General features: G+C 41.0%; 1 protein-coding gene across 3 annotated transcripts in view; it reads right to left on the bottom strand.

The window, feature by feature from the left end:
- Nucleotides 1-23,507: 23,507 nt before the first annotated feature.
- Nucleotides 23,508-26,062, bottom strand: part of RAB28 (RAB28, member RAS oncogene family) — a 131,269-nt gene continuing 128,714 nt past the window's right edge. For 2 of the 3 annotated variants that reach the window (XM_011947354.1, XM_011947352.1), the window contains one exon: nucleotides 23,508-24,443. Coding sequence is in view for 2 of the 3 variants with exons in the window: in XM_011947352.1 (XP_011802742.1) it covers nucleotides 24,351-24,443 (93 nt within the window). In the remaining variant the exon portion in view is untranslated. Of the gene's footprint in view, nucleotides 24,444-25,661; nucleotides 25,757-26,062 lie in introns of all 3 variants that reach the window. The other variant, XM_011947353.1, reaches the window with a different exon arrangement.

The following is a 26,062-nucleotide window of genomic DNA, read 5'->3' as shown; positions in this document are numbered from 1 at the left end:
TTTGAACAATGATCATGCATGTTGGTTGAGTCTTTGACTTTTGCTGGCCCTATGACATTTGTTGAGATGGATGCCCTGTCACCAAGATGTGGCTTAAATCACACTGATGAATAAAGTTTACACTTCAAAGGCTCTCATTTGCAGATGTGACTAAGTGGATTCACGTGATCCTGTGCAACCTAGGCTACCACCAAGTGGCAGAGAACAGGAAGAGACAAAGAAAAATTAGACAACAATGTCAAAATGTTAAGCCCCTGCTATCTTGAGTGGCTGGAGGCACCATTAGAGGCTTGGAGCCTACTCCAAGGGCCAGGTATTTTGTCAACAAACTTCTTATCCTGTTCAGTTCTCTCTCATAGATGCTGGCTTCATATATGCAGCACATGTGGTTTACAAGAAAGAGAAGCAACAGCAAAAACTCCTCACATCACTCCATATGTTTATGAAGCCCTTGTTTAGAGAGGCTTGAAAGGGAAGGAAGTCTATAATATGTCTTCCTTGAAAATTGTTTCCAGGCCTCCTCCAACCTTAGCACTATATAGAGATGCCAAGCATGTAACCGAAACACCTCCTGTTTTCAATACATAAACTTATGTTTCTGAAGGTGAAGCAAAGCTTTTATGGGTAGTAAATTCTAAAATGTCTCACCTTTTTATAAAAGGAATATTCAATGGCATAGTCGATATTGTCCACACTTCTATGGAATACGAAAAATTTTATCTGGTTCTTTTCCAATATCCATTGCTTTCCTATTGGAGACATACCTAAGTGACACCACCAGACCATTTTCTTTTAGATTCTATCCTCTTTACAGTGGCCAAGTTGGAAATCAAAAGATCTTTCAATAATAATAATGTATCATATTTCCTGTCATGTAGAAACAACATGTCATATTTCCTATCATATTGAAAAACTCAGGTACCATAGCAAAGTCAGTGAGGAGCTATTTTATCAGCCTGAACCATAAAGTTCTTCCTCCCTGTAGGTAACTCTACTGTTTAAGTCAACATACCTCACCATCAGATGTCTGTGGCTGCCTAATCCTTTACCCAATGCCCTCTCCCATTACAATGTCTAACAATTGAAAAACAGGCAGAAGAGTTATGTAGTATAAGTTTTCCAACATGAGTAATTGTGGATTGATGAGGACAACTGGTCAAAATGCTGCATTTGATTCCCTGTTCCATGATTTGAAGGGATAGTGAACAATATCCCACCACACTGTGTCAGACACAAAAGTGAACATAGAAACTCATCTCCTTGGTCTACTACAAGCCAAAAGACAGGCTGTGAAACTTGCAGGCCCACAGAGGCAGAAGAGAGGAGAAAGGAGGGGAGGGAAAGGGAAGAGAGGTAAGAGGTGGAGGGGAAGAAAGGAAGCATGTGTGAGCAATGACCTTTGGTATAGTCAACCCAACAATTATTACTTTGGGATAATAGTCTATTTTTAAAACATAATTTCACTGAGTCAAGCAGCAGGCTGTGAGGTGTAGACCCATTTGGCTATGTATTATTTCCTACTATGGCAGCCAATATTCGTTGGGTGACCCAAATGTTATTTCCAGCCCTAAATGTCTTACCTGCATTTTCAAAATTGCTCTAAAAGCTAAAACTTGATCTCCCAGCCTGCCATGCAACTAGGGGTGGCCTTGTGACAGCACACCTCCAGACAGTGAGATATGGAAAATAGTCCCTGGGGAGAGTGTCTGTGGTAGGCAGAATAATGACTCGCAATGTTGTTCACATTCTAATCCCTAGAACGTGTGAATATGTTACCTTCCTTGGAAAAGGGACTTTGCAGCTGGAATTAAGGTAAGGATATTTCAATGGTGAGTGATATGGTTTAGATGTTTTGTTTCCTTCAAATCTTATCTTGAAATGCGACCTCCAATGTTGGAGGTGGGGCCCAGTAGGAGGTGTCTGGGTCATGGGAAAGGATCCCTCATGAATGGCTTGGTGCTGTCCTTGCAGTAATGAGTGAGTTTTCCATGAGTTCACATGGGATCTGGTTGTTTAAAAGAGTCTGGCACCTCCTCCCTTTCTCTCTTGCTCCCTCTGTCACCATGTGACACAGTAGCACCCACTTTGCCTTCTGCCATGATTGGAAACTTCCTGAGGCCTCACCAGAAGCCAAGTAGATGCTGGTGCCATACTTGTACATCCTGCAGAACCATGAGCCAAATAAAGCTCTTTTCTTTATAAATTAACCAGCCTCTGGGAATCCTTTTTAGCAATGCAAAAGGACTAATACAGGAGGATTCTCCTGGATTATCCAGGTAGGTCCAATGTAATCACAATGCTCTTCATGTGGAAAAGGGAGGCAGAAGAGTCAGAGGAAGAGAAGTGGCAACAAAAGCAGAGTCAGAGTGCTGTGATGTGAGAAAGACTCAACCATCCATTGATGGCTTTCAAGACAAAAAAGTCCCACAAGCCAACAAATGAGGGTGGCTTCTAGAGCTGGGAAAGGCAAGGAACTAGATTCTCCCCTAAGGCCTCCAGAAGCAGGCCAGCCCTCCTAACAAAGGACCTCCTGTATCCAGAACAATAAGTTAACAAATGTGCATTGCTTTTAGCCACTGTTGTTTTGTGTTAAGTTTTATGATAATTCATTACAGCAGCAATAGGAAATGAATACAATGTCTTTTACCAAATAAACACACTTCACCCTTTTCCTTCTCCCTTGTTGCTCCATGGCATGCAGACATGGAGTGGATGGAAGCCACCTCGCAATCTTGAAGCCATTTGAACGAGGATGAAGCCTTTGTGCTTGGGACATCAGAGCAGAAAAAAAAAAGAGTCTTGGTTCCTGATGAGCCAACAGCCCTCAGATGCTCATCCCTGAACTTCCTGTTACACAAAACAAAGGAAATGTGTTGTGTTTAAGTCACTATAGTAGGATTTTATGCAGTGGTGTGTCAGAGCTGACTCTCATCAACTTGTGAAAGGTAATTGTTAAATTTTTCAGAACTTTATAGTCAATTGTTAAACACAGACGTTACTAAAAATTAAGTTGTGGAATCTTACAATTAAATTATATTTAAAATGAAGGTTGTAAATACTCAAAACTCATTGCTTCCTAAATGTTTCACAAAATGTACTATTATCTATAACTGTGCTCTAGTCTGTTGTCTCTGCTCTTGGGTTTATGTGCATCTGTTGTGTATGAATGGTGGAGATATCATATGTCTTCATTGCTATACACCATATACTAGATACTATGTATCTTCCCAACTCTGTATTCAGTGACACCACATTGATAGCTTGAAATCAGCCTTGGTGGGAGTATTTACTTTACAGAAATCAGTGAACGCTACAAATCAGAGCTTTATTTTTCCCCCAGAGAGTCCATTATTAAACATTTACTGACCTACCACTGGCTTATTGTTTCTGCAGCCAACTACATTCCTAACTGATGCTTCCATAATGGTTTTTAAAGTCTTACTAAATGTGCTTCTTATAGTAACATAGCCACAATTTGTTAATGCAAATAATATTTATACAAAGTTGGATTTTCCTAGTTTCTCTTTTAAATAAACATTTAGGTACCAGGCACAGGGCAAGGCAGCCTCTTTCTTATTCTGTCTCACATAATCCTTGATATTTTCCTGAAAGGTAAATATTATAACCACATTTCACAGATGAGGAAACCAGTACTCAGTCATCCAGGGGTATGCTAATGATCTGTGGCCAGTTAGGGGCGAAGAGAGGATTTGAACTTGCTTTTGCCTGATTCAGAAATCTGTGCTCATTCTCTAGGGGAAAGAAAAATATGTGCTTTGAACATGGTAGGGGCTAAACAAATGTTTGCTGAGTCATTTAAACAAAAGATAACTCTTCTAGAGTGTTGAGGAACACAAAATGCTCAGCTCATGTGCAAGGCGGGGTCCTCACCATATGTGCAAAAGACATTGGCACCAGGCTGCTTTTCCTGAACATCAAAGAGATCCCTGAAATGCTTATGGTTAGAAGATTGAGTTTCATAAAAGTATTAAATTTATGTTTTTTGAACAGCATCACTGGGGGAGGCACCGTGGTTACAGCTCTCTCATCTTGAAAGAGACAGAGAGCAATTTCCTCCTTTGCTGGTTGTCAGCCTGGCTCCCAATCATTCCCCCCAGAGTTGGCGGAATTTCAATGACTCTAAAATTAATCTGTTGGTCAGAGACTCTGTCCAGTGCTTGAAATTCTGGGAGTTTTGCTGTGGTCTCAAAGTCAGTGACTGGGATGAGAGGTCAAGAGGTCAAAGGTGAAGTAGCAATTCTCTGTCCATTTGGGAAATCTCTGACAGTCCTGCAGACATGTTTCTCCCCTGGTTTTATGATGAGAAACCCACCAAATTATTCTGAACAAGAGTGTTGAGTAACTAACATAGAATTGCTAGGCACACACATAGGATTTTAAAATGAATTTATTCAACATTTATTTGAATTCCTAAGGAAGACAGACACGTAAACAGATACACAACATGATGTGTGTAGTTACAAAGAGATGTACAGGCTACTAGGATCACACAGAACCTGGAGCTGACTAAGCCCAGGGAGGTGAGAAAGGAGAGATCAGGAAAAGCTTTCTGCAGAAGATGCCAGAGGTTGGGCTTATAGAAAAAAAAAATGGAGCTGGATGGTGAGAAAGTAGAAAAGGTGATTATAGAAAAAGAGGAAATGCATCTAGTAAGAAATAAACTGGTCAAACTACAAGTAGTTCAGTGTCACAACCCATCAAGTGTAAGACACAGAAGGCAGAAAGATGGCTAGAGGAGTAAACCAGGAGAGAACCTGGACATCATACTAGGATAACTGGACTTTATCCCACATGCAATGGGAAGCCACTGGAAATTTTAATTAGGGAGTGGCATAGCCATGTTAGTGTTTAGGAATCATCCTAGAGGCCTCAAGATCCATTAAGAGGTCATTGCAAAACAATATGCAATGGATGCAGACAAAGGACATAGCTGTGGTGGGAGAGGAGAGGGCTGGCATAGAGATTCAGGAATATTTGTTGACTGAATTATGAAGACATAGGGATTGAGGTCAGAGCTAGCCCAGAATAACTCCTGCGTTTCTGGAATGGGCAACTAGCTGGATGGTGGTGCTATTAATTAAGCACAGGTGAAGGAGCTGATCTGTGTGGGAGAGGAGTTATAGGATGAGTTCAATGTAAGTTGTGTGTATGGCATTCAATTGCAGACGTCCAACTGCAAATAGATGTATGAGTTTTCATGGAGGATTCTTCTTGATTTGTCTTTGAAAGCAATCTGGAAAAAAACATTGGTACACAAAAGGCTCTTGACAAATATTTGTAAAATGGAAGGATGGAAGCCTGATTATAGGAGAAGGATGAGGTAGGAGAAGGGTTAGAGTTAGAAATAGAGGTATTTAGAGTTAGCAACTCACTGAGTTGCTGGTTAATTGTATGTATCAACTTGAGAGGGATAAAGACACCTAGATAGCTGGTAGACATTATGGGGGTGTGTCTGTGAGAATGCTTCCAGAGAGAGCAGCATTTAAGTAAGTAAACTGAGTAAAGAACATCTGCCCTGGCCAATGTGGGTGGGTATCACACAATCCACTGAGGGCCCAGATAGAACACAGAGGCAGAGAAGAGTGAATTTACTCTCTCTCCTTGAGCTGGGTCATCCATCTTCTCCTGCCCTTGGAGATACTGGTTCTCAGGACTTTGGACTCCAGGACTTATATCAGCCACCTCCCAGTTTCTCAAGCCTTAGACCAAATTACACCACTGACTTTCCTGATTCTCCTACTTGAAGACAGTAGTACCTTGGTATGTCTCAGCCTCTATTATCACATGAGCCAGTTCCCGTAATAAATCTCCTAGATTATCTGTCATCTATCTATCTGTCTATCTAATTGGCTCTGTATCTCTGGAGACTCCTCAGACACTGAGAGTAGTTGAAACTGAGAATGAATAAAACTCCAGAGAAAGAGAGAACATCTTTTGGGTGATAAGTAAACCAAGAATGGGATCCTTGGGAGAAACAACATGTAAGTAAAGGCAGACATGTGCAAGGAGATAGAGACTGAAGACACAGAGCCATTGGAAAGGAACAGAAGCCAAGGATGCAGGGATATCATAAGATGAAGAAGCCAAGTCTTAGGATATAGCCTGAGAAAGATCAGTATAAGCCCTCTGGGGGCATTTGCAAGGGCAGTTCCCATTGACTGAAGGGGACAGGAGCCAGGAGACCCTGAGATACAACCCAGGGGTGAGTGGGGGGGGGGTTCTGGGGGTAAGAGGGAGACTCAAGGCCAAGCGGGTAATGTTTTAAGGCAGGAAAGCCTCACACCTGACTGTAAGTGTTTAAGAGTTGAAAATACAGGAAAGAAAAGGGGTTAAATACTCTATAAGACCTCATACAGGCAGGAGACTGGCAACACATGGAGGTAATGGCCTGAGACAGAATGAGTGATGCAGCTTTGCCTGAGACTGAGCAAATACAGGCTGGGCATGAAGACTCATTTGAGTGTAGAAGATGGAAGCTGCATCATTTACCATATCGAAAAAGTTGAGGAAACCTTCTATCTCCAAAAATAGGAGAAAAGTTGTATAATTATGACATATTTACTCAAAGAAACATTTTAACTCATTAAAAATAATAATTATGAAACTATTTGGCCATGTTTAAAAAGGCATTATAAACTGATATGAAGTGAAAAGGACGGAAGATTATCAGTACAAGTTCTAGAATAAAAATATTAATAGCAACTGTGAGGTATAACCGTTAAGGTATAGTGGTTTTGTGGGTGCTTCTAGTGCATTTTTATTTTCTACAATTTTCTTAAATTTATTCTGAAAATTCTAAAAACCAGTTAAAATTGGACTGACTCGATAGTCAAATTGTCCATCTGCAATAGTTCTCATTCTTTTACATGGATTTATCCAAGAATCAGAGCTTCAGGCAGCACTTCCCTCTAAAGATTTCCCTGGAAATCTTTCTCCCATTCTTCAAGTTAACACATGATGAAATCTCTTTCGCCTCGTAAGTTTCTCCTCACCTTTTCCTTCACAGTCCTTCCCCTGGAGAACGTGAAGGCTGCCCTGGCATGAATAGAAGCTTTTAGTTGGTGCGTCCAGAAACCTGTGGCCAACCCACAGGAAACCTGTTCTCACCACAGGGCAGGTGGCCCAGGTGCCAGTCAGCCCTGAAGTTAGCCTATGTTCCATTTGACACTTTGTTTAATAAATGGCTTTTATTTTATTTTTTTTTTTGAGATGAAGTCTTGCTCTGTCACCCAGGCAACACTCCAGGCTGGAGTGCTCATCACAACCTCCACCTCCTGGGTTCAAGTGTTTCTCCGGCCTCAGCCTCCCAGGTAGCTGGGATTACAGGTGCATGTCGCCATGCCTGGCTAATTTTTAAATTTTTAGTAGAGACAGTGTTTCACCATGTTGGCCAGGATGGTCTTGAACTACCGGCCTCAGGTGATCTGCCTGCCCCCACCTCCCAAAGTGCTGGGATTACAGGCGTGAGCCACTGCACCCAGCCTAAATGGCTTTTATTATTATAAAAGTGTCTAGCACATGGAAGAAGTAAAAAAAAAGAGTACTACTATGTCTTTTTACAAAAGCAGTACAATTACAATCAGGAACATAGATTTAGTCTCCAGAGTTAGCAGGCATTACAAGGTTGTCCTCAAGTTGTCTTCTATTTTAGAGTCAGAACACTGACTAACACTGACTAAACTAAACTGACTATGACAGCTTGTGGAAGTGTTAGAGACCTTAACAGCCAGCAGTGAGAATAAAACCCTATAGTGTCAGACTATAAAGGCTATGACAAATTGGAGAGAGGAAGCATATGATAGAGACTTATGCAGGGAAATCTCCCTAGAGCAGGTCAAATATTTGAGTTTGGCTGCAAAGAAGAGCATTGTGACACTCTTTATCAATGGCACTCATCATTTTTTGAATATCTTTCCTACTTTATGGTAATTTCCTACATTACGAGTCCCACCACTTCAAGCTCTAAGCCAGAAAGCTTCTCTTCCCAGGCTTCCTTGCAGTTAGGAGGTCAGCACATGACCTCAGCTCTGTCTATCAGACATATTCCTTCTATCCGGAGGGAATGATGTGAGTAAGGAGGCACCATGCAGAATCAACTTCAGGGTGAGAATAGCAGCATGTGGCAGACGCAGTTCAGCAGAGGGGCAGAGATCTTAGAAATAGTGCCCCGCATTCATGTGTGGTGCCAATTGTGGTATCTGGACCCCACTACCATCAGATTGCTGCTGTGAACCATGGAGGCGTGTGACGTGAGTGTTCCTGCTTGCATTATCCCTGAGCACGGCTCTCTGGCCCTCCCAAAGACTCTGAAGGCAACCAATTAATGCCTTCTCTGTTTAAAACACAGTGGATTCTGTTGTTTGCAACTGAGATGCCAACTGATGCAAAAAGAGAGAGTGCTTCCACTGGAGCACAGCTCACACTTCACTGTGTTGTGTTTTGGGATAATATTTAGAAAAATGAACTGGGTTTTTATTCTCATACTCTTATTTACATGTGTGCCTTCCTTCTTCATATTCCATCAAAAGTAGCATCAGGCAGTGTCCATTATTTCAGGGAAATCATATGGGAAAAAAAGGCCAAAAAAGTGTCTTTTTAGGTTTTCAGTGTTAAGATCCTAGGTTGTGAGAGAAATTGGTAAGATTTAGCACAGATAATAGACTGAGGAGAAAACAAAATGGGCAAAAGGAACTACACAGAGGTGCACACCTGCATGATAAAGATACTCCAATTTAAGAAATTGTAGTGAGTCAGAAGGAAAGTGAGGAGTGCAGAGAAGTGCAGTGTCTCTGAAAAAGGCTCTGGGTTTGATTCTTGGAATGAGTCCCAAAGACACTTTGCTGGATCTGAAAGAAAGGGAGATTTATTCCTCTTCACCTGGATCAGAACCAGGGTAGCAGCAAGGTCTGAATATAGACATGGTTGTGGAGATGTCTCAGCAATCAGACCGAGGCAACTCACTGATTTTTTCAAGTCCAACTGCCTTGGTAGCATCAGAGTGATACACATGTGTCCAAGAGTGGCCCAGGGGTAGAGGACAGAACTGCTGACTTGAAGGAACCTTACTCAGGCCAATGAGATCTCTCCAAGGCAACCTGTTCAGACCAGTGACTGAGGATGAAACAGTATAATGGGGGTGTCTCTGTGGATGATGGTGAAGATGGATGCCTGTGAAGACCAAATGGACCTGCCTCTTTATAAAGCTTCCAGAACTTGTTCGTGACCCTGGGAAAATAAATGAGACAGACCACACAAGTACAAGAAGGGCTTCAGACAAAAATTAAGTTTATTGTAGAAAAATAAGAGAATATTTCCTTCATTCCTTAGTTTGTGAGTTTGTGCAATGAACATTACATGGTAATTTGGGTGGGAAGGTAGAAGTGGAGTTAGCTGGCAAGTGTGGAGGCAGATGGCCAGACAAAACTTATGTTTCATTCCTAATCAAATGCCCTCATTTTACAAACCAGTAAATGGAGGGCCTGAGAGACGAAGCAAATTGTTCATAATCATATAGCAAACTAGAATTTGGGTCTTCTAACTTTCAGGCCCACACTGTCTCCCAAAATAGTTTGTTGAAGTTTTTCCAAAAGCAATAGAATGGGAGTGCCATGCCCTAGGTTGTAATGAACCAAAACACTGGTTCATTGAGCCATTTCCCCAAAGTGCAATTGCTTGGTGTCTCAGCCTTAAGGAAAAAGTCTTTCTGGGAAAGCAAAGCTAACAGTCTCTACACTTCATCCTTTAGTTATGTTTGAGGACAGGTAACCAGTGCATCGCAATGGTTGCCCTGAGGAATTTTCATTTCTAGAGTATACTTGCATAAGGTTTGGTTCAAACAAGTGATGGCCTGGGCCTATGAATATCAACTAATTCTTTCAGCTCTGTGGCCACTTAAGAATACAGGGTTTATTCTTAAGGCAGGACTGCTTGTGAGAATCCCTGCTAATGAGTCTATCTTGAACTCTTGATCCAAGGGACACAGGACAATTTAATAATCTAAATTATTGTGTTGCTTAGGACTATTTTAGTTGCAGTGATGGAAACTTGCCCTGAACTAGCTTAGGTAAGCCTATAAGCTTTTCACATGGATGCTGGGTCTCACAGAACTTAAGCATAGATATATGTTTGAACTCCAGGACACAGTGGAACCAGGGATTTGAATGCCATCAAAAGCTCTACCTCCATCATTCATTTCTAAGCCACTGTGTTATTCTTAAGTTCTGTAATCCTAGAGATGGATTCAGCCCTGAGCTGACCACCTTGGCTAGAGAGGGTAAGTCACACTGGAGTACTCCTGCTTTTGCTTCCATTTAAGAATGAGGTAGGGGCAGAGAGGACCACTGTAGGCACCAAGTGCTAATTTTACTATTTATTAAGTACAGGGCTCTGTGCTAGGTTCTGGGAGAGAAGGGAAGCAAGAGAACCAAAAAAATTGAAGAACCAGATTCTTCCCTCAAAGGGTCTCCCACTTTAAAAGGGAAAATGACATAGTGCCACCTGACATAGTGCCTGACAAGTGCCACCACTACGATGGATAGAAGCACGAAAACCAATCTTACACAGGGCTTGGATTCTGAAGTTAGCAAGCCAGGCAAAAAGAGTCCTACAGCCAACTATGTATGCCCAAAATACTTGAATCACACCCAACACAAGATATTCATGGCATGAGTGACAAGCAAGGACCAAAATTGACTCAGACAACTGAGTTCCACATCTCCCACTTCTCATTCCAGGTTATATTGTTCACTGAATAGACTGGAAGTCAAAATCATCCACACTATTTATAGCAGTCTCTCTCCTCACTCTCTTTTACTATGTGCATGGAGTTAAATCCACAGGAGTTAAAAATATATGAGATGTGACTCATTAACTTGGCAAAGCCATGCAGCATTGAGCTTGGGAACTAGGATCCAAGGCCAGGGGTGCGTAACTTTTCAGTCCACAATTCCAGCCTTTACCCCAGGCAGTATTCCAAAGTTACCATATCCCCCATTATCTAAGTAATTTAAAGCTGGAGGTTCTCTCGGGCTCTTCCTTGGGAATCCCTGATCCCCACTCCAGGAGTAGTGCAGAGCTCAGCTCAGGTGGGTCCACATGAATTGGGCTGGGATAGTCTGGGCTGAGCTGAATTGAGAGGTCATCCAGACAAGCACAGAGGGATATTGACTCCAGGGCAGCTGGTGGGATGCCATTCATTTTCCTAGGTTGTATATGCTATGAAGAGCTTATCAAGGGGATGTTTACAAATGGGGGACCTTGCTGTTTTTAACAGATTAACTGTAACATATTGGTTCAGTGACCTGACAGCCCATTTACATGAAGTGTTAGTTTACACTTGACTCTTCCCCTGCACAGTAGGCAGATAGAGAGGCCAGCGGGTTGACAGGGAGGAGGCTGGCCAAGCCCAGAGCTTCCATTAAGCAGTTAAGCATGGGCTCTTTGGAGTCTGGCATAGCCTTGAATACAGCCAGACCTCACACTTCACTCTTTCCTAAATAGTGATAGAAAACCTTCCACCCAATCTTGCCTATGACCCTTTCTGAACAATTCATGCCAAGGTTCCTGCCTAACAACCCAGAGGAACATTACTGTTGTTGCTTTGATCATGTATTCAGGTCACAATCATGTCAGACAAGCCAAAGAGACTCCAGGGCAGGCCCATTATATTTTCTGATCTGGACTAAAACAATCAGCCCTCCAGGAAGCTTTAGTTTGTTAGCTTTGCTTTCCCAGGAAGACTTTTTCCTTAAGGCTGAAACACCAAGCAATTTCACTGTGGGGAAGTGTCTCAACTTCAGTGCTTTGGCTCTTTGCAACCTAGAGCATAGCGCTCCCTTTCTATTACTTTTGGAAGAACCTCAGTAAACTATTTTGGGAGGCAGTGTGGGCCTGAAAGTTAGAAGAACCAAATTCTAACTGACATCCATTGTGCCCTAATCTGTGTCAGCTGCTCTCATTTCCTTGATCTCATTTAATCTCAACATTACTCTAAAAAGTAGGTATTACTCTCTTGATTGTGTGGATAAGAAAATGGAGGCTCAAAGAGATGAAATTAACCAAAATGATGCAATGTACAGGTAGCAGAACTGGAATTCAGACTCAGATCAGTCAGATTTGAACACGTGTTCTTTTCACAATACCACATGGCCTAATCCAGATATCCTAAATTTTCTAGGAGGAGATGTTTGTTGTTTCCAGAACCCTTGTGGTTACTGGGCTGGCAGTGAAATCCAGCCCAATTTTTAATCGTCAGTGAGCATAAGAATCAATTAGGGATCTTGTGGAAAGTGCAAACTCCCAGAGATTTAGAGACTGTGGATTTGTAGTTTAGCCCAGGGATCTGTATTTTCAACAATGAGCAGCTTCACTGATTCTAGTGCTGGTTGACTGGAAAGCATTTCACACCTTTAGGGGGTATCATTCACTCCAGGACTGCAGGGTCTCAGTGGGAGGGGTTATCCATTCCTATCCCATTGCTTCTTTCAGATTCTTTTGGATGTTCACCCAGTAGTCATGGTCCTCTTTCTAGAACTGCAATCTGGTTCAGATGTCCTGTGGCCATGTGCCTCAGTGAAGGCTTAAATGCTCTTTCTCTCAGAAGGTGAAACTTGGATGGTCTAAACCAATGGTTCTCAATCTTAGATGCACATCAGAGCTCCCTGAAATGTACACGTGTTCACACACACACACACACACACACACACACACACACGGGTGTAGAAAACCCCACATAAACCCAATTAAATCAACCTCTAAGGGCAGAACCTAGACGTCTGTAATTATTTTAAAAGGTGTCCAATTTGTTTTCAGCTAGAGTTGAGAATCACTGGCTCTGCCTATTTCCCTTACCACTGGTCTGGGATAAACATTTGATAAAATTCTGGCCCAAAAAACTTGATGAGAGGTCTTCTGGGAGGTGGTGCTTTGGGGAAATTCATTTCCTGTCTTTGAAAGAGATGTGAGGATAGAATGAGCCATCTTTCCTCTTTCTGACTTTGCATTTTGTGATGTAAAGGTGTGATGCCTGGAGTTATTGCAGCCGTCTTGGGATCATGAAGGAGCCAACCTAATAGCCACAGGCTAAGGATGGCAGCAAAGAAAGAAATGGGAACTTGGTGGCAACTTGGGGCAAGTTAATTAAACTACTGCAATCACCTTACCCTGAGCATATGTTTCATGAGAAGTGATTTATATATATATACATATACATATATATAATATACATATATATATATATATTTTTTTTTTTTTTTGAGACAGAGTCTCACTCTGTCACCCAGCTACAGTGCAGTGGCACAATCTTGGCTCACTGCAACTTCCATCTCCCAGGTTCAAGCAATTCTCCTGCCTTAGCCTCCCAAGTAGCTGGGATTACAGGTGTGCACCACTATGCCCCCTAATTTTTGTATTTTTAGTAGAGATGGGGTTTCACCATGTTGGACAGGCTGGTCTCAAACTCCTGACCTCAAATGATCCACCAGCCTCAGCCTCCCAAAGTGCTGAGATTACAGGCGTAAGCCACCGTGCCCAGCCGATTAATATTCTTAAGACATGTTAAGTTGGATATTATGATTTGCAGCCAAAATAATCTCAACAGATACAGCTACTAATGAATTTCACCTGCTTACTGCCTGCACTATTTCTAAGAGCAGCATAAGTACATCGGCAGCTGGGACCCACAGAACAAGACGACCTAGACTCAGTCTTGATGGCCAAAAAACTTTAAGTTCAGTGAGCCCTGGGCACTGCCATTAACCAGTTGCCTTGAGAATTATTCCAATAATAACTGTGACGTTTATTATGCATTCACTTCATGCCAGGTATTGTACAATGCAAAGTGCTATAAGTAAGTCATCTCATTCCATCCTTAAAATTACCCAGGGAGATATGTATTATTATTCACATTTTACACATTAGGAAACTGAGAACCAGAAAAGCTAAGGGATTTGACCAAGGTCGTATAGCGCATGAGTGGCAGAGACAGGATGCCAACCCCAATCTGTCAGACTCTCAAGATATTTCTTGTGGTGACCATGTCGTTTCATTTCCCTATGACTTATGAAGCTCTGTGTGTTCACACATTCAGTGAAGTGCTTAACTATGCGAATAAAAAGCATTCATCATTGTAATCCTTAATGGAGATAACAGAAATATTAGCAAAGGCCGAAGTGAAAACAGTTCAAGTGAGGCCTACTTTTTTACAGGCCAAAGAATGATTTACTTTATCACAGCAAAGAATTTTATTTGACAAATGCATACTTTATCATCTCTGGTCTGCTGAAAATGTAAGTTTACATTTTCCTAGCCATAAAATTAAAATAATTTTGGCTCCAAAAAGTGAAAAGAAATCTCATTCTAGGTTCAGGTCTTTCTCTGGAAATTCGAATGCTAAATATGGAGCCTGAAAAAATGCCATTTCTGTCAGGCAGGACAGACTCGAGTCAGTAAGGTCAGGGTTCAAAATCTGGTTCTGGCTCTTGCTGACCGTGTGACCTCGGACATGACATTTCACTCCTCCAAGTCTCAGCTTCCTGATCTGTAAGATGAGAATGACAACTCTCACTTCAGGCCTGGGATGGGGATTAAATCAGACACTCTGTGTAAGTTGCCTGGCAAACCAGGAGTGCTATCAAGGTTGGCTGTTCTTAAAATATATACAAAGGGTCCAGCATGGAACCTGGTGTGTAGCAGCTACTTGATAAATCTTTCAGCCCTTCCCTCTATCTTCCCTTTTCTGTTCCTCATCTTCAACTGTCTTCAGGGGTGGGCCTCCAAAGACAGAAGCAAAACCAAACAGGATGAGGTCCTTCTGTACTTGGTTGTGAAAGGAGTAATGAGACAGCGTCCACATCTTGGTTTGCTCTGCATTCTGGCAGCTTACTACAGCATCATCCCTACACCCTGACCCAACATAGGGAAGCTAGTCAGTCTGCTAGTGGGTCACCTGCCAATTGGAAGACAAATTTGAGAAAAAGTCAGAGGATCAGAGTAAGGGACAGAAGAAGGGGTAGAGTGGAGTGAGAAGAAATAGTTAAGTTGGCTCAAGAGACAAGCGTCTCTGGGAAGCTGGAGAGAGATAATCTTCCACACCCAAGTTAGAGCAGATTTCCACAAGGGAGGGAATATTTCAAGGGAATCTGGATTGCTAGTGAGAGAAGCAAAAGACAGGGCCTCAGCAAAGGATTTCCTATCCATAATCAAAGGGGAGCCACGAGTTCTCAATTAGGGTTGGTTAGTCAAAACTGTACTCCAAGTCCCACAGAAAAAAGCAGACAGAAAAGACCAGCAGTTCACATACTTGTTTAGAACTGTTGTGTTTTGAGTTCCTTGCCCCCATAATTAGAACTTCTCCTCAGCCCCATGAAGTTCTTAGGGCAGCCACCATGGTTATCATCCCCATTTTATAGATTTGCAAACTGAAGCTCACTGCTGGCAATATGTGCTTGGTCAAATAATGGGAAGGTTAGATATAAAGATGAGTTTGTCCAGTGGTTCTTAAAAGAACCCAGAGCCCTGTATCTGGTGAGGATTCCAGGTGATTCTGATGATCAGCCAGGTTTGGGGACCATTGATATCACTCAACAAACTCACTGCAGAAAGAAACAGAGCCTGACAGAGGTGGAGGAATCTGCCCAAGGTCACTCAAATGAGTGGCTGAGACAAGTTTAATCCTTCAGTTTACTGTCTCCATGACAGAGCTCTTGCCAGCTCACTCCATGGGCTGTTTAGTTACTCATGACAACCTATAATATAGATTGTATTCATTCAATAAACTTTTACTGGGGACATCTTTGGTGCCAGGTGCCAGATTCTTGGCCTTAGAGAGTTCATGGTCTAAAAGAAAATGGGACAAGTAGCCTCATGGCTGCAGGATGGCATAGTGGTACTACCAGAGAAGGAGGTATGATATACAAGTGAGGGGGTGTAAGAGGGGTAACTTCTGACCAGCAGGCTTCAGAGGAAGGGAGAAAAACATCAGGAAAACAAAGGCTCCTTATATGGAAGTTTGGTTACCTTTGTTTTAATAAGCCACTGGTGTGCTGTGACTTTATACAACTCAAGTTAGAATAAACGATTTTGAATGAAAGGTTTCTAAGGATATTTACTGGGTGTAAAAGAAACAATCTGACATTACTAAAATATGTTCAGACCAAAATAGAGGCACCAGGAAGACGTCCCTCTAGGCATGGATCTTCACTACCATGCAGAGATCATATCTGCCTCTGCTCATGATTATTGACGAAAGTCAGTTCTCATCAGTGCTGTGTAGGAGACCGGACAGGTCAGCGCACCCACTAAACTTAACATGCAGAATTTACTGTTTCTACTGTTGCCAAGGTCACAGGGAAGTGGACACTTTCATGTGCAATTAGCAATATAAGTTAGGGCAATATTTCTGAAGGACAGTTTGGCAAAATTTATGAAGATATAAGATACTTTCAAAATATTCTTTGAACCAGCCATTCTACTTCTAGGAATTTATCCTGAGGGTAATTATATAAAAGAAAATATAGAAAGATATACATAGGGTGTTCAACAAAACATAGTTTCTAATAACAGTAAAAACTTGGGGAAAAGGGAAACGTCCATATATAGAAGAATAATGAACTGAATTATCATAAAACTATATACTTGAAAACCATTAAGTCAATAATAATGATGGATATGTATACTTAGGGATGTAGAAAAATGCTTGTATCACCCAGTGAAAAAAGCAAATTTCAAATTAGTTATTTAATATGATGCAACTCATGTGTAAGTATAGCTTCCAGATATATGTATTTATATCTAGAGAGAAACCTGGAAGATGGCTTTTAACCAAAACGTCAATGTTGAGCAGGAGAGGGGGTGATTCTAATTTATTTTTCTGTGTATTATTTTACAATATTTATATAATCAGAACAAATAATAGGATTACTTTCATTGGAGACTAAAATTTTTTTGTTCTTTATTTTATTCTTGAGCATAAAGTTTTCATTTTAGGATACTAAAATTTTTGAAGAGATTAGTCCTAAGCAATAGGAAAATCCAACCAGATTTAATGAGATTGAAAATTTTCATTCTTTATTTTTATGGGCTCCTTTTCTAAATATATACTTGTGCAATTGATTTACATATTCAGTCATGAAAACAATTTGTTTGTTCACTTGGAACTATGTAATAAGCACTTACTCTGAACCTGGCAGAGGGACACTGAGGCATCAGGCGTATAACGTGCTGGGTGAGAAGTCAGGCAGACCTGGATTTGCATCCCTGTCCTGTCACTCACCAGTTCACAACCTCAGATGAGCTATTAAACTGCTCTGAACCTCATTTTCCTCATCTGTCAGAGATAATACAAATAGTATTAGTGATCTATTGCTATGAAGCAAATTACTCAAAGACTTAGGGGCTTACAACAACAATGATCATTTATTATCTCATAGTTTCTTTGGATCAGAAATCTGGGGGCAGTTTAGCTAGATGTTTCTAGCTCTGGGTCTTTGGCGAGGCTGCAGTCACATGAAGGCCTAACTGGGGCTGGAAGATCTGCTTCCAAGCTGGCTGTTAACAAAGGACTGGCAAGTCGGTGGTGGCTGTTGGTGGGAGGTCTTCTCTCCATAGCCATCTCCACATTGCTGTTTGAGTGTCCTCACAGCATGGTGTCTGGCTTCCCCCAGAAGGGGCAATTCAAGGGACCAAGGAGGAAGTTGACAATGCCTTTTATGACCTCGCCTCGAAAATCACACACTACATCTGTAAGTATTCTACGGATGGCAGGTTAGCTCTGATTTAATGTGAGAGGGGATTCACAAAGGTGAATACCAGGAGGCAAACATCATTGGAACCATCTTGAAGGCTACCACTTATGTGAAATGAGAAAATGCTTACAAAGAGCTCAGTGCACCTGTAGTGCACCCATAATAGATAAGCCATAGTGATGAGAAAGAGTGCATATAACTGAATTCAACAAATAGGTCCCAGATCCCTGCTCTTGTCCAAAGTCCTGTTTTCTTCAGACGAGGAAACTGAGCCCAGAGAGGTTAAGTGGTTTGACTAGTCATACATGGAGTTGGTTTTTGAGCTAGGAAAAAAAGCAGGTTTTCTACCTTGCCCTATCCAAGGTCTTTCTTCCCCTAGAGAAAATCTCCGCAAAGATGCAGACTGAGGAACCACTTGCTAGAACAAAGTGCTCACCAGAGTTGAAGATGAACAGATGTTTTAGAAAGAAGGGTAGCGAAGCTGTTAAGAGGATTCTGAATTTCAGCCTGAGGAATTTGTCTTCCTTTGATGGGAAAGGCAATAGGGAGCCATTGAGGGGTTTTTGAATGCAAAAGTGACCTAAACACAGCTATGTATTCAGCAGATTGTGGACTTCTCTAAAGAGAAAGGCTGTTGGAGAAGTCCAGGCATCTGGGGACACAGGCAGCAGTAATGGGAAAGGAGAAGGGACTCGAGAGTCACAGTATCGAGGAATCATATCCCTGTGCAACCTGTGGATTCCAGATTAATTAAGGATTAAGGGACCAAGTCAAGAGGTTTAGGTGAGGGCAGCTAAAGAGCTGGTGTACAGGCTGTGCCAGTGATCTCTGCCCAGTCTATGGCCCTGAGTCAGCCTCAATCTACCATGTGGGAGGCCTAAGAACATTCAATATGACTTGGAAGATGGGCTTTAAAACAAATAGTCTGCCTTTCCTCTTGTTTCCAGCTCTCCAGCATGAAAAACTGATGCTACAAAGGGCTAGGCAAAATGGAATGTATGTGGTTCTGAGCTCAGCCCAAAGGGCCCTCCTCTACAGAAAGTCTCACTTCCCAGGAGGATGCCACGATGTGAAGGTTGTCACACTCAAGGTTTCTCTCCAAGCCTCACCTCCTCTATTAAATCTGTCCCCCCACTCCTCTTTAGGTAGAACTGACCTGCTGTCTGCCCTGAATACACATACCACAGATGAATTCTCTCCTGACACCTCGAGTGCCACGATGCTCTGCTAATTCACCTGCTTCCTCCTCCAGCCCCAAACCTCCCTGAGGGTAGACGCTGTGCCTCCCCATGTTCCTAAGATCTTCCTAGCCTGAACACTATGATTTTGCTCTCTGAAAATATTAGACGAATACTTTTCTCTCCTAATTTCATCAGCTTTACATTCAGAAACAGGTTTACAGTCACAAGGGTTGTAACCTGGGCTCCAGAGGGCTGAATCCAGTCCATCCACAGGGCTATGAATCCAGTCCATCCATAGGGTCCTACAAACCATAGGACCCTGCCAACCATAGGGCCACCAGTGTTGTAGATTTATCACCCATTTCCAGGACAGTAAAATGCCTTGCTTTTAAAAAGAAATAGTAAGACGATTTTCTAAAAGAAGGAAATAAAATGAGAAAGAAACACATTTTTTCTAACTGGCACAAAAGCTCTGTATAGGCTAGTCATGGCCCTATCCATATATAGTTTTTAGGTGGTCAATATAACTTTAAAAAGTGAATCAAAATGACTTTAGGCAGGGACATGCTCTCCAGTTTGTCAATCCTCACCACTCCCTATGGTCTGATACTCTTAACCTCTGTTATATTTATTTACCACCTAGCCCCAGAAGGCTTATAAGTTTGCAACCCTGCAACATGACATGAAACCTCATAAAGCAATCCCCTCCATCTTTGGGAAGCAAATGTTTTCAAGGTTCTTTATGAGGCTGAATGGAAATCTTCCCATAGCCTCTGTCTACCCCTCTTATTTCTGGGGTACTCTAGGTCCTATGGGGCAAACATAATGTTTTTCTAAAGCACACACTCTTATTTGAAGACTATCAGCAGAGTCTGTGTGAGGCCTTCTCTTTTCCATATTAAACATACTGTCTTCCTTCAACTATTTCCTGACATTGAATCCCTTCACTATAATCCGAATGTGACTTATTATCCCCGTTTTAAAGAGGGGCATCCACACAGGCATGGTCTAATCCCTTGCAATTCAAAGTGTAATCCAAAAGCCAGTAGCATTTGCATCACTTGGGAGCCTGTTACAAATGCACAACCTCAGACCCACCCCACACCTACTGAATCAAGATCCACAGGTGATTCATATGCACACACCTAATTAATGCAAGCTAAGATTATGCTAGCTTGTGAGAGCAACTGTGTTACGCTGTCATCGCTGTTTCCTGTTATTTGAAATTCCTGTTTTTTTCCCACACTCACTGCTAAGTTACATCTTGTATTAGTTTGATTGCAGCATGTGACAATCAGATTACATTTTAATGAGCTACCCACATGCTTAGACTATGAATTTGTGGGCAAAACACAGATCATATTCATCTCTATTTTGGGTACCAAGCAAAGGCCCTAGTACACAATAGGTGCCAATATGAGAAGTAACAAAAAAATAAAATAACACTGATCTAAATGATTAAAAAAAAAATAACTCTCTGCTGAACAGTTCAAGGCATGGCTGGATCCAGGGCTCAAAGATGGTGACAGGGACTTGGAGCATCGCCGCTTTCCACCTCTGCTTTCTTGGCATCAGCACCGTCCTTGGTCCAGCTCTCCCTTGTGGCCTCAAGATGGCTGCCAGTGTCACTCAGAGCCACAGCCTTTCTCATTCCAGTCCAGCTGGCAAAGAGTCTTCTGAAAACTTATGGGGGTAAATATTTCTTTATTCTTTCCTTTTTCAGAAACCTTAGCAAATGTCTCCTCCAATTTCATTAGGGATGATGGAGCTATCAGTTCATTTCAGAGCCGACTACTGGGGCGAGGGGGTTTAATATCCTAGTGGGTTTATTTCAGTGAGGACCCACTCATGAGGAGCTAGAAGCAGTTGAAAATTGAGGGGAGCGCTCTATCAGGAAATTAGGAAATTGTTTGGAGAGGTGACATGTGTGCTAGGGAGGTGACCCATGGATTCTACCATAATGTTAAACAGGTCTGCATTTCAGTTTCTTTTAAATCTTGCAACTGTTGTTCAGGATATCCAAGATTACAGCAACCACTAGCACAGGTTATGGCCAGAAAACTCTTCTATTTTTAAACGACACACAAACTCTTCTGCGCCATCACATTGTTTCAGTGATCAACTTTAAAGGGCCCCGGCTTACCTCCTCCTGGAATAATAGAGGAGTCACAGGAGTGCTGTGGGCCACTCCAAAAACCACTCCAGAGTGGTTCGCCACACATAATAGAGGGTGCACTTGAAAGGCAGCATCCAATGACCAGTTCTGGTTGAAGACTTTTGTGTTTTTCAAAAGCCCAATAAGCAGCAGAAGTGACCACAATGTGTTTGAAACTCTATAGCATGCGTCTTCAGGAGACAAAGTACCTAAAACTAGATGGAAAGACTTGTAATTTTTTAAATTAAAAACTATAGACAGGAGAGGTAACAAAGTAAAATAAGCATGAATCCTACATTTCTGTTTCAAAAATAAAACCTGAGGTATGGGGAAAATTGTAATCTGGAATTCAGAAATCCGCTTTGGCCATATGCTGTACTGCATCTGCTTTCCTTGAGGCAAAAGGCTCTCAAGGACCAGTCATGCTCCGCTGGGAGAGACATAACGCCAATGAGACTGAAGGCGGGCAAGAGGGTACAGAGGGGAAACTGCTGTTTCATCTGAGTGATCAGAGGGCAAACTTCCCACCACCAGCCCCTGTGGACACATGCTACTGGTCAAGCTAGTCACTGTGCAAGGGCAGAAGGACCACACAGGCCCATCGCCACTTCTCAAAAGAACAGCTTAAACTAAGATCTATTTAACTCTCAGGAAGCGCATGAGTTATGTGACCTTCACAAATGGAAGGCAGCCTAAAACCAGTACCAACATAGTCCATTCTGTCACAGAAACATTTTGTGTAGCACCCCGCTCTACCCCTTACTGAAGGAAGGCCTTTCGTATAATCACTTAGTCTCAGCTTAGGTTTCCTCTATGAGAGGAGGCAATAATTCCCCTCTCACAGATGGGTGTGAAAATAAAACAGTCCATGTAACAAATGCCTAGAAATGTCCAGACCACAGAACGCCTACTAACATCATTTTCTTCCCTGGCCCCTGCTCAGTCCCACGCAGTGCTCTAAGTTTATAAACACACCACTAAAAAAATTTGGTCTCGTAGACCTTTTGCAATTTCTGTCTGAAATTGCAAATTGAAATTCATACATATGTGTTAAGTCATACTTCATCGTACTGCAGTAATTGTATTGGGAGGAAAATTTTTTTTTTTAAATCCTTCCGTTTTCACATAGATGGAGGTGAAATCAACACAAAATGACCAAACGGATCATGGCCTCACCTTTTACTAAATGTAAAGCCTTGGGCAAGTTTAGTTTAATAGAAGCCTTCAATCAATCACAGCTTTTAAAATAGCAGCAACAACAAACATCCCTCCCACTAGACTGTAAAGTCCTGAGGGTTGAGAGCTCATTTGTTCAACTTTATATTCTATTAACATCCCTAGTCAACTGGCCTGCACATATCAGGAAGATAAGCTGCAATAGCTTGAAGGGTTTATCACTTGAAGGATCTAAAAGTCTGCCAAATTATAAAATGAAAAATATAAAAATCAAAGTAGAAAGAGGTCGGACCCACTAACAAGTAGAGTTTTCAAAATCTTTTCTTAATTAATTTCTTTTAAATTTCTCGGCCTAGAGACAGATCTATCAAGTCTAGCTCTATGATTTCACGATCTCTGGCAAATTACTTTTTCTGTCCACACTTCAGTTTCCTTAGCCACATAAGGAAGTGAACAAAGTTTTCCAAAATCCCTTACACCTCTAAAATCAGGTATCCAAATTTCTACACACCCCTGTGGCAAATCCATGACAAAGGCATGCTGCCAGGCACTGTAAGAGACATGAGAGAGAAGAGACCAGAGCTGCCCTTCAATGAGTTCATGGATTATTAAACAATAAAAAACAGGGGCACAAATAGCAGCGATTCAAGGCAGAAAGGGGGCAGTGGCTATCAGAGAGGTACTGATGTGGAACTGTGAGCTGTGGAGACAAGGACTGGCTTTGTGGAGGGGTGGCTTTTGTTCATGCTTCAATGTAGCAAATATGGAGCACCAGTCATGCCAGGCACTGTATCTTAGCACATACAAAAAAAACCACACAACTATGACCAAGACAAACAGAGTCCTGCTCTCACAGTGCCTAAAGGTTGGCTGGCAGGAGGTAGACATTTGGAGAAGGGGGAGGAATTTCCAGCAGAGGGACCTGTGGAGCAAAAACAGGAAAGCAGAGCATCACAAAGCAAATAGGAATGAGTCCATAGCTGTTTGCAGACGAGTGATGATGGTACAGTGGAGTGGCATGAGAAAAGGTAGAAAGGTGGGAGGCAGCTGATGTGAAGTCCCTGAAATGCCAAGCTATGGAGTATGGATTTTAATTGGTCCAACAAAATAACCTAACAATTCTAAGTGACTGACTATACATTAAACTTCGCAGAATCACTAATTTTGTATCCAAATACACACTGCCTTTCTGTAACAAAAAGGAAGACGTTTGAAAGAAAATTGCCAAAAGAAGTAATTTAAATAAATTTATTCGTGAAAGAAAAACATCTGAACATCAGGTACAGTCTGGTCCACAATGTCATAACTCATTTGCGGGAGTACTCTTATGCAGTTTGCAAGAGAAATTCCATGTGGAACATCAGCTGAACATTTATCAAAATTCAGAAAGCCTTCAAACCTGAGTATTACACAATACATAATGACAATGATACAGTAATAAAAATACAATATCAAATACTCACTACGTTGTGAGTTACAAACTACAATATAAACACTTTAGGCCCTTTTTTAAAAAATGAAAAAATATTTCTATTACAGCCTTATTTCAAGCATTTTCACTTAGATACAGCTTTATATACTTTTAGTCACAATAGACAGCTAAAGAATGTCTTCATAAGTATCTGTAGGTAAAATATATTACTTGCTTAATGTTTGCACTCTGAAGTATACTTTGACACATACAGGTTCCGATAAGAGAATGAAATTGCTGTGGCAAAATCCTGGCTGATGATCAAGACTTGGATACTTTTCATATTAAGTTAAAAAAATTTATATCACTGAAAAAAGCAGCAAGGACATACAAAGAAGCAACACCATTCTTTTGCAACGAAGCAGTCTAATTCCAGGGAATGGGTTTTCCATTTTGAATTCAAAGTGTGTGGTCCCAAAGTTGAATTCTTTCAAATCCAAGGAGCTGCCTGCCACTGTGAGGCAACAGCAATGATGAAGCAAGTTGGGAGGAAAGTGTTAACTGAACTACCGAGATGGTCACTGATAAAACAAGTTCCTAGAAGTCCTCAGGCCCACCCAGAGGTGAAGGGCAGCCAGAACTATCAACACAAAAGAAAAATGCGCTCACTGAACTGCACACATAGAGCTTCTAGGAGGGTTAACAGTTCTTGACATAGGTTCCTGGTTGTAGTTTACAATATCTGCCTTCACCACCCTCTGTCATAAAAGAAAACAGAGTTATTATCAGGACATCAGAACATTTAGAAAGAGCTCCTTAAAATATATTTTTATTTTCTGAACTCTGCTGAGCTTCTGATGATGGACACCACAAATGAAGCAGGAGTTGATATTAGAAGAATAAGCCAGACAAACAAATGAAGAGTGTTTTTTGTTTTTTTTGTTTTCAAGAAGAGAATGGCAACTCAGCTATGGAGCTGTCCCTGGTTTTATGACATTTAACTTGAGGTTATCATAAGTCTAATGAAAAACTGACAAATCAATAAGGAAAAATTAAACCCTGACAATAATTTAGAGCAAAATAATTTAAATGAATCATTCATATGTATTTTAAATCATAGAAAAGAACTCATTTCAAAGTGAAAAGTAACATTATTAATATTTCCATAAGCCATTATATTTAGCGATACCTTTTCATTGAACGTTTACAGCAGTTTGTGAGTTTGTAAGAGGACATTTAAATGTTAAAGAGGATTCACATATAAAGCAGAAATATTCTGAGCAACCCATTTTTAAATCTTTTCCAATTTCTAAAACTTTCCTCCAAAATCCCTATTTCCAAATGGCTCACTATTGGTTATGAATACAACTCTAACAAAATACAGTATAATGAAAAATTTAGAAAATTACTTCATATTCGTTTGTAAAATAATTTAAACCAAAAGATACTTTTAACTCTTCCCTCCTTCCCTCTAACACACACTTCAAGGAATATCTAAAATGATACATTTAGCATATGCTTAATATTCATCTCTAATACTTTAAAACAAATCCTTTACTGTTTTCAACTCTACAAAGTCTGCACACACAAGCAGACAAAGAAGGGCAATTCAAGGCAAATTTTAAAAATACTCTTTCAATTACCAAGCTATTTCAGGAAAAATGGTAAGGAATGAATAATGAAATAACTGCCTCAATTCTCCACTTCACTGCACATGTAATAAACACAACCATAAAGACAAATATGTTTAAAAGTAACTGAAATGTTATTTTAATTTGTTTCCAATTTCTTAATTCATGTCTCCTGGCAGAGGACCAATTTTTTAGTTCTAATTCAAGACTTAGACGCAATATTAATTTCCAATAATGTACAATAATCATCTGAACTTCCCTATTCATAAGGAATAAAGAACAAGATAGCATTCACTGTTTTTCCCTTCCCACCTCCCCAAACTGTAATAATTTATCCCTTAATACCTGCACTACTGTATTGAACAGATTCTACTCTGAGCAGAGCTGGTATGTTGATTATCTTCTTCCGGGTACTTCACTATTTCTGCCCTGACAATATGCTGTCAATTCCATACAACATAAATGAGACAAAGAATAAAAAATTAAAAAAAAAAAGACAAATGGAAAGTATGTTCAATGACTGAATAAAAAAACACCAAAGCAGAAACATAAAATTAACATATAAATGTAAACATGTCACACACACACACACACAAACAGCAGAATGTACACGTACGAAAGGAAAGAAAAGGAAAGGAACAAAGGCCCAAGAAACATTATTCTTTGTAATTCTATTTAATTACTGAAATAGATATGACCACTGAACTTCCCAAACTGTAAGTTCCATTTTTGATAACACAATCATA

The sequence above is a fragment of the Colobus angolensis genome, unplaced genomic scaffold (genome assembly GCF_000951035.1).
Source record: "Colobus angolensis palliatus isolate OR3802 unplaced genomic scaffold, Cang.pa_1.0 Scaffold262, whole genome shotgun sequence".
NCBI classification, from domain to species: Eukaryota; Metazoa; Chordata; class Mammalia; order Primates; family Cercopithecidae; genus Colobus; species Colobus angolensis.
This window is presented reverse-complemented; position numbering and strand designations above follow the sequence as displayed.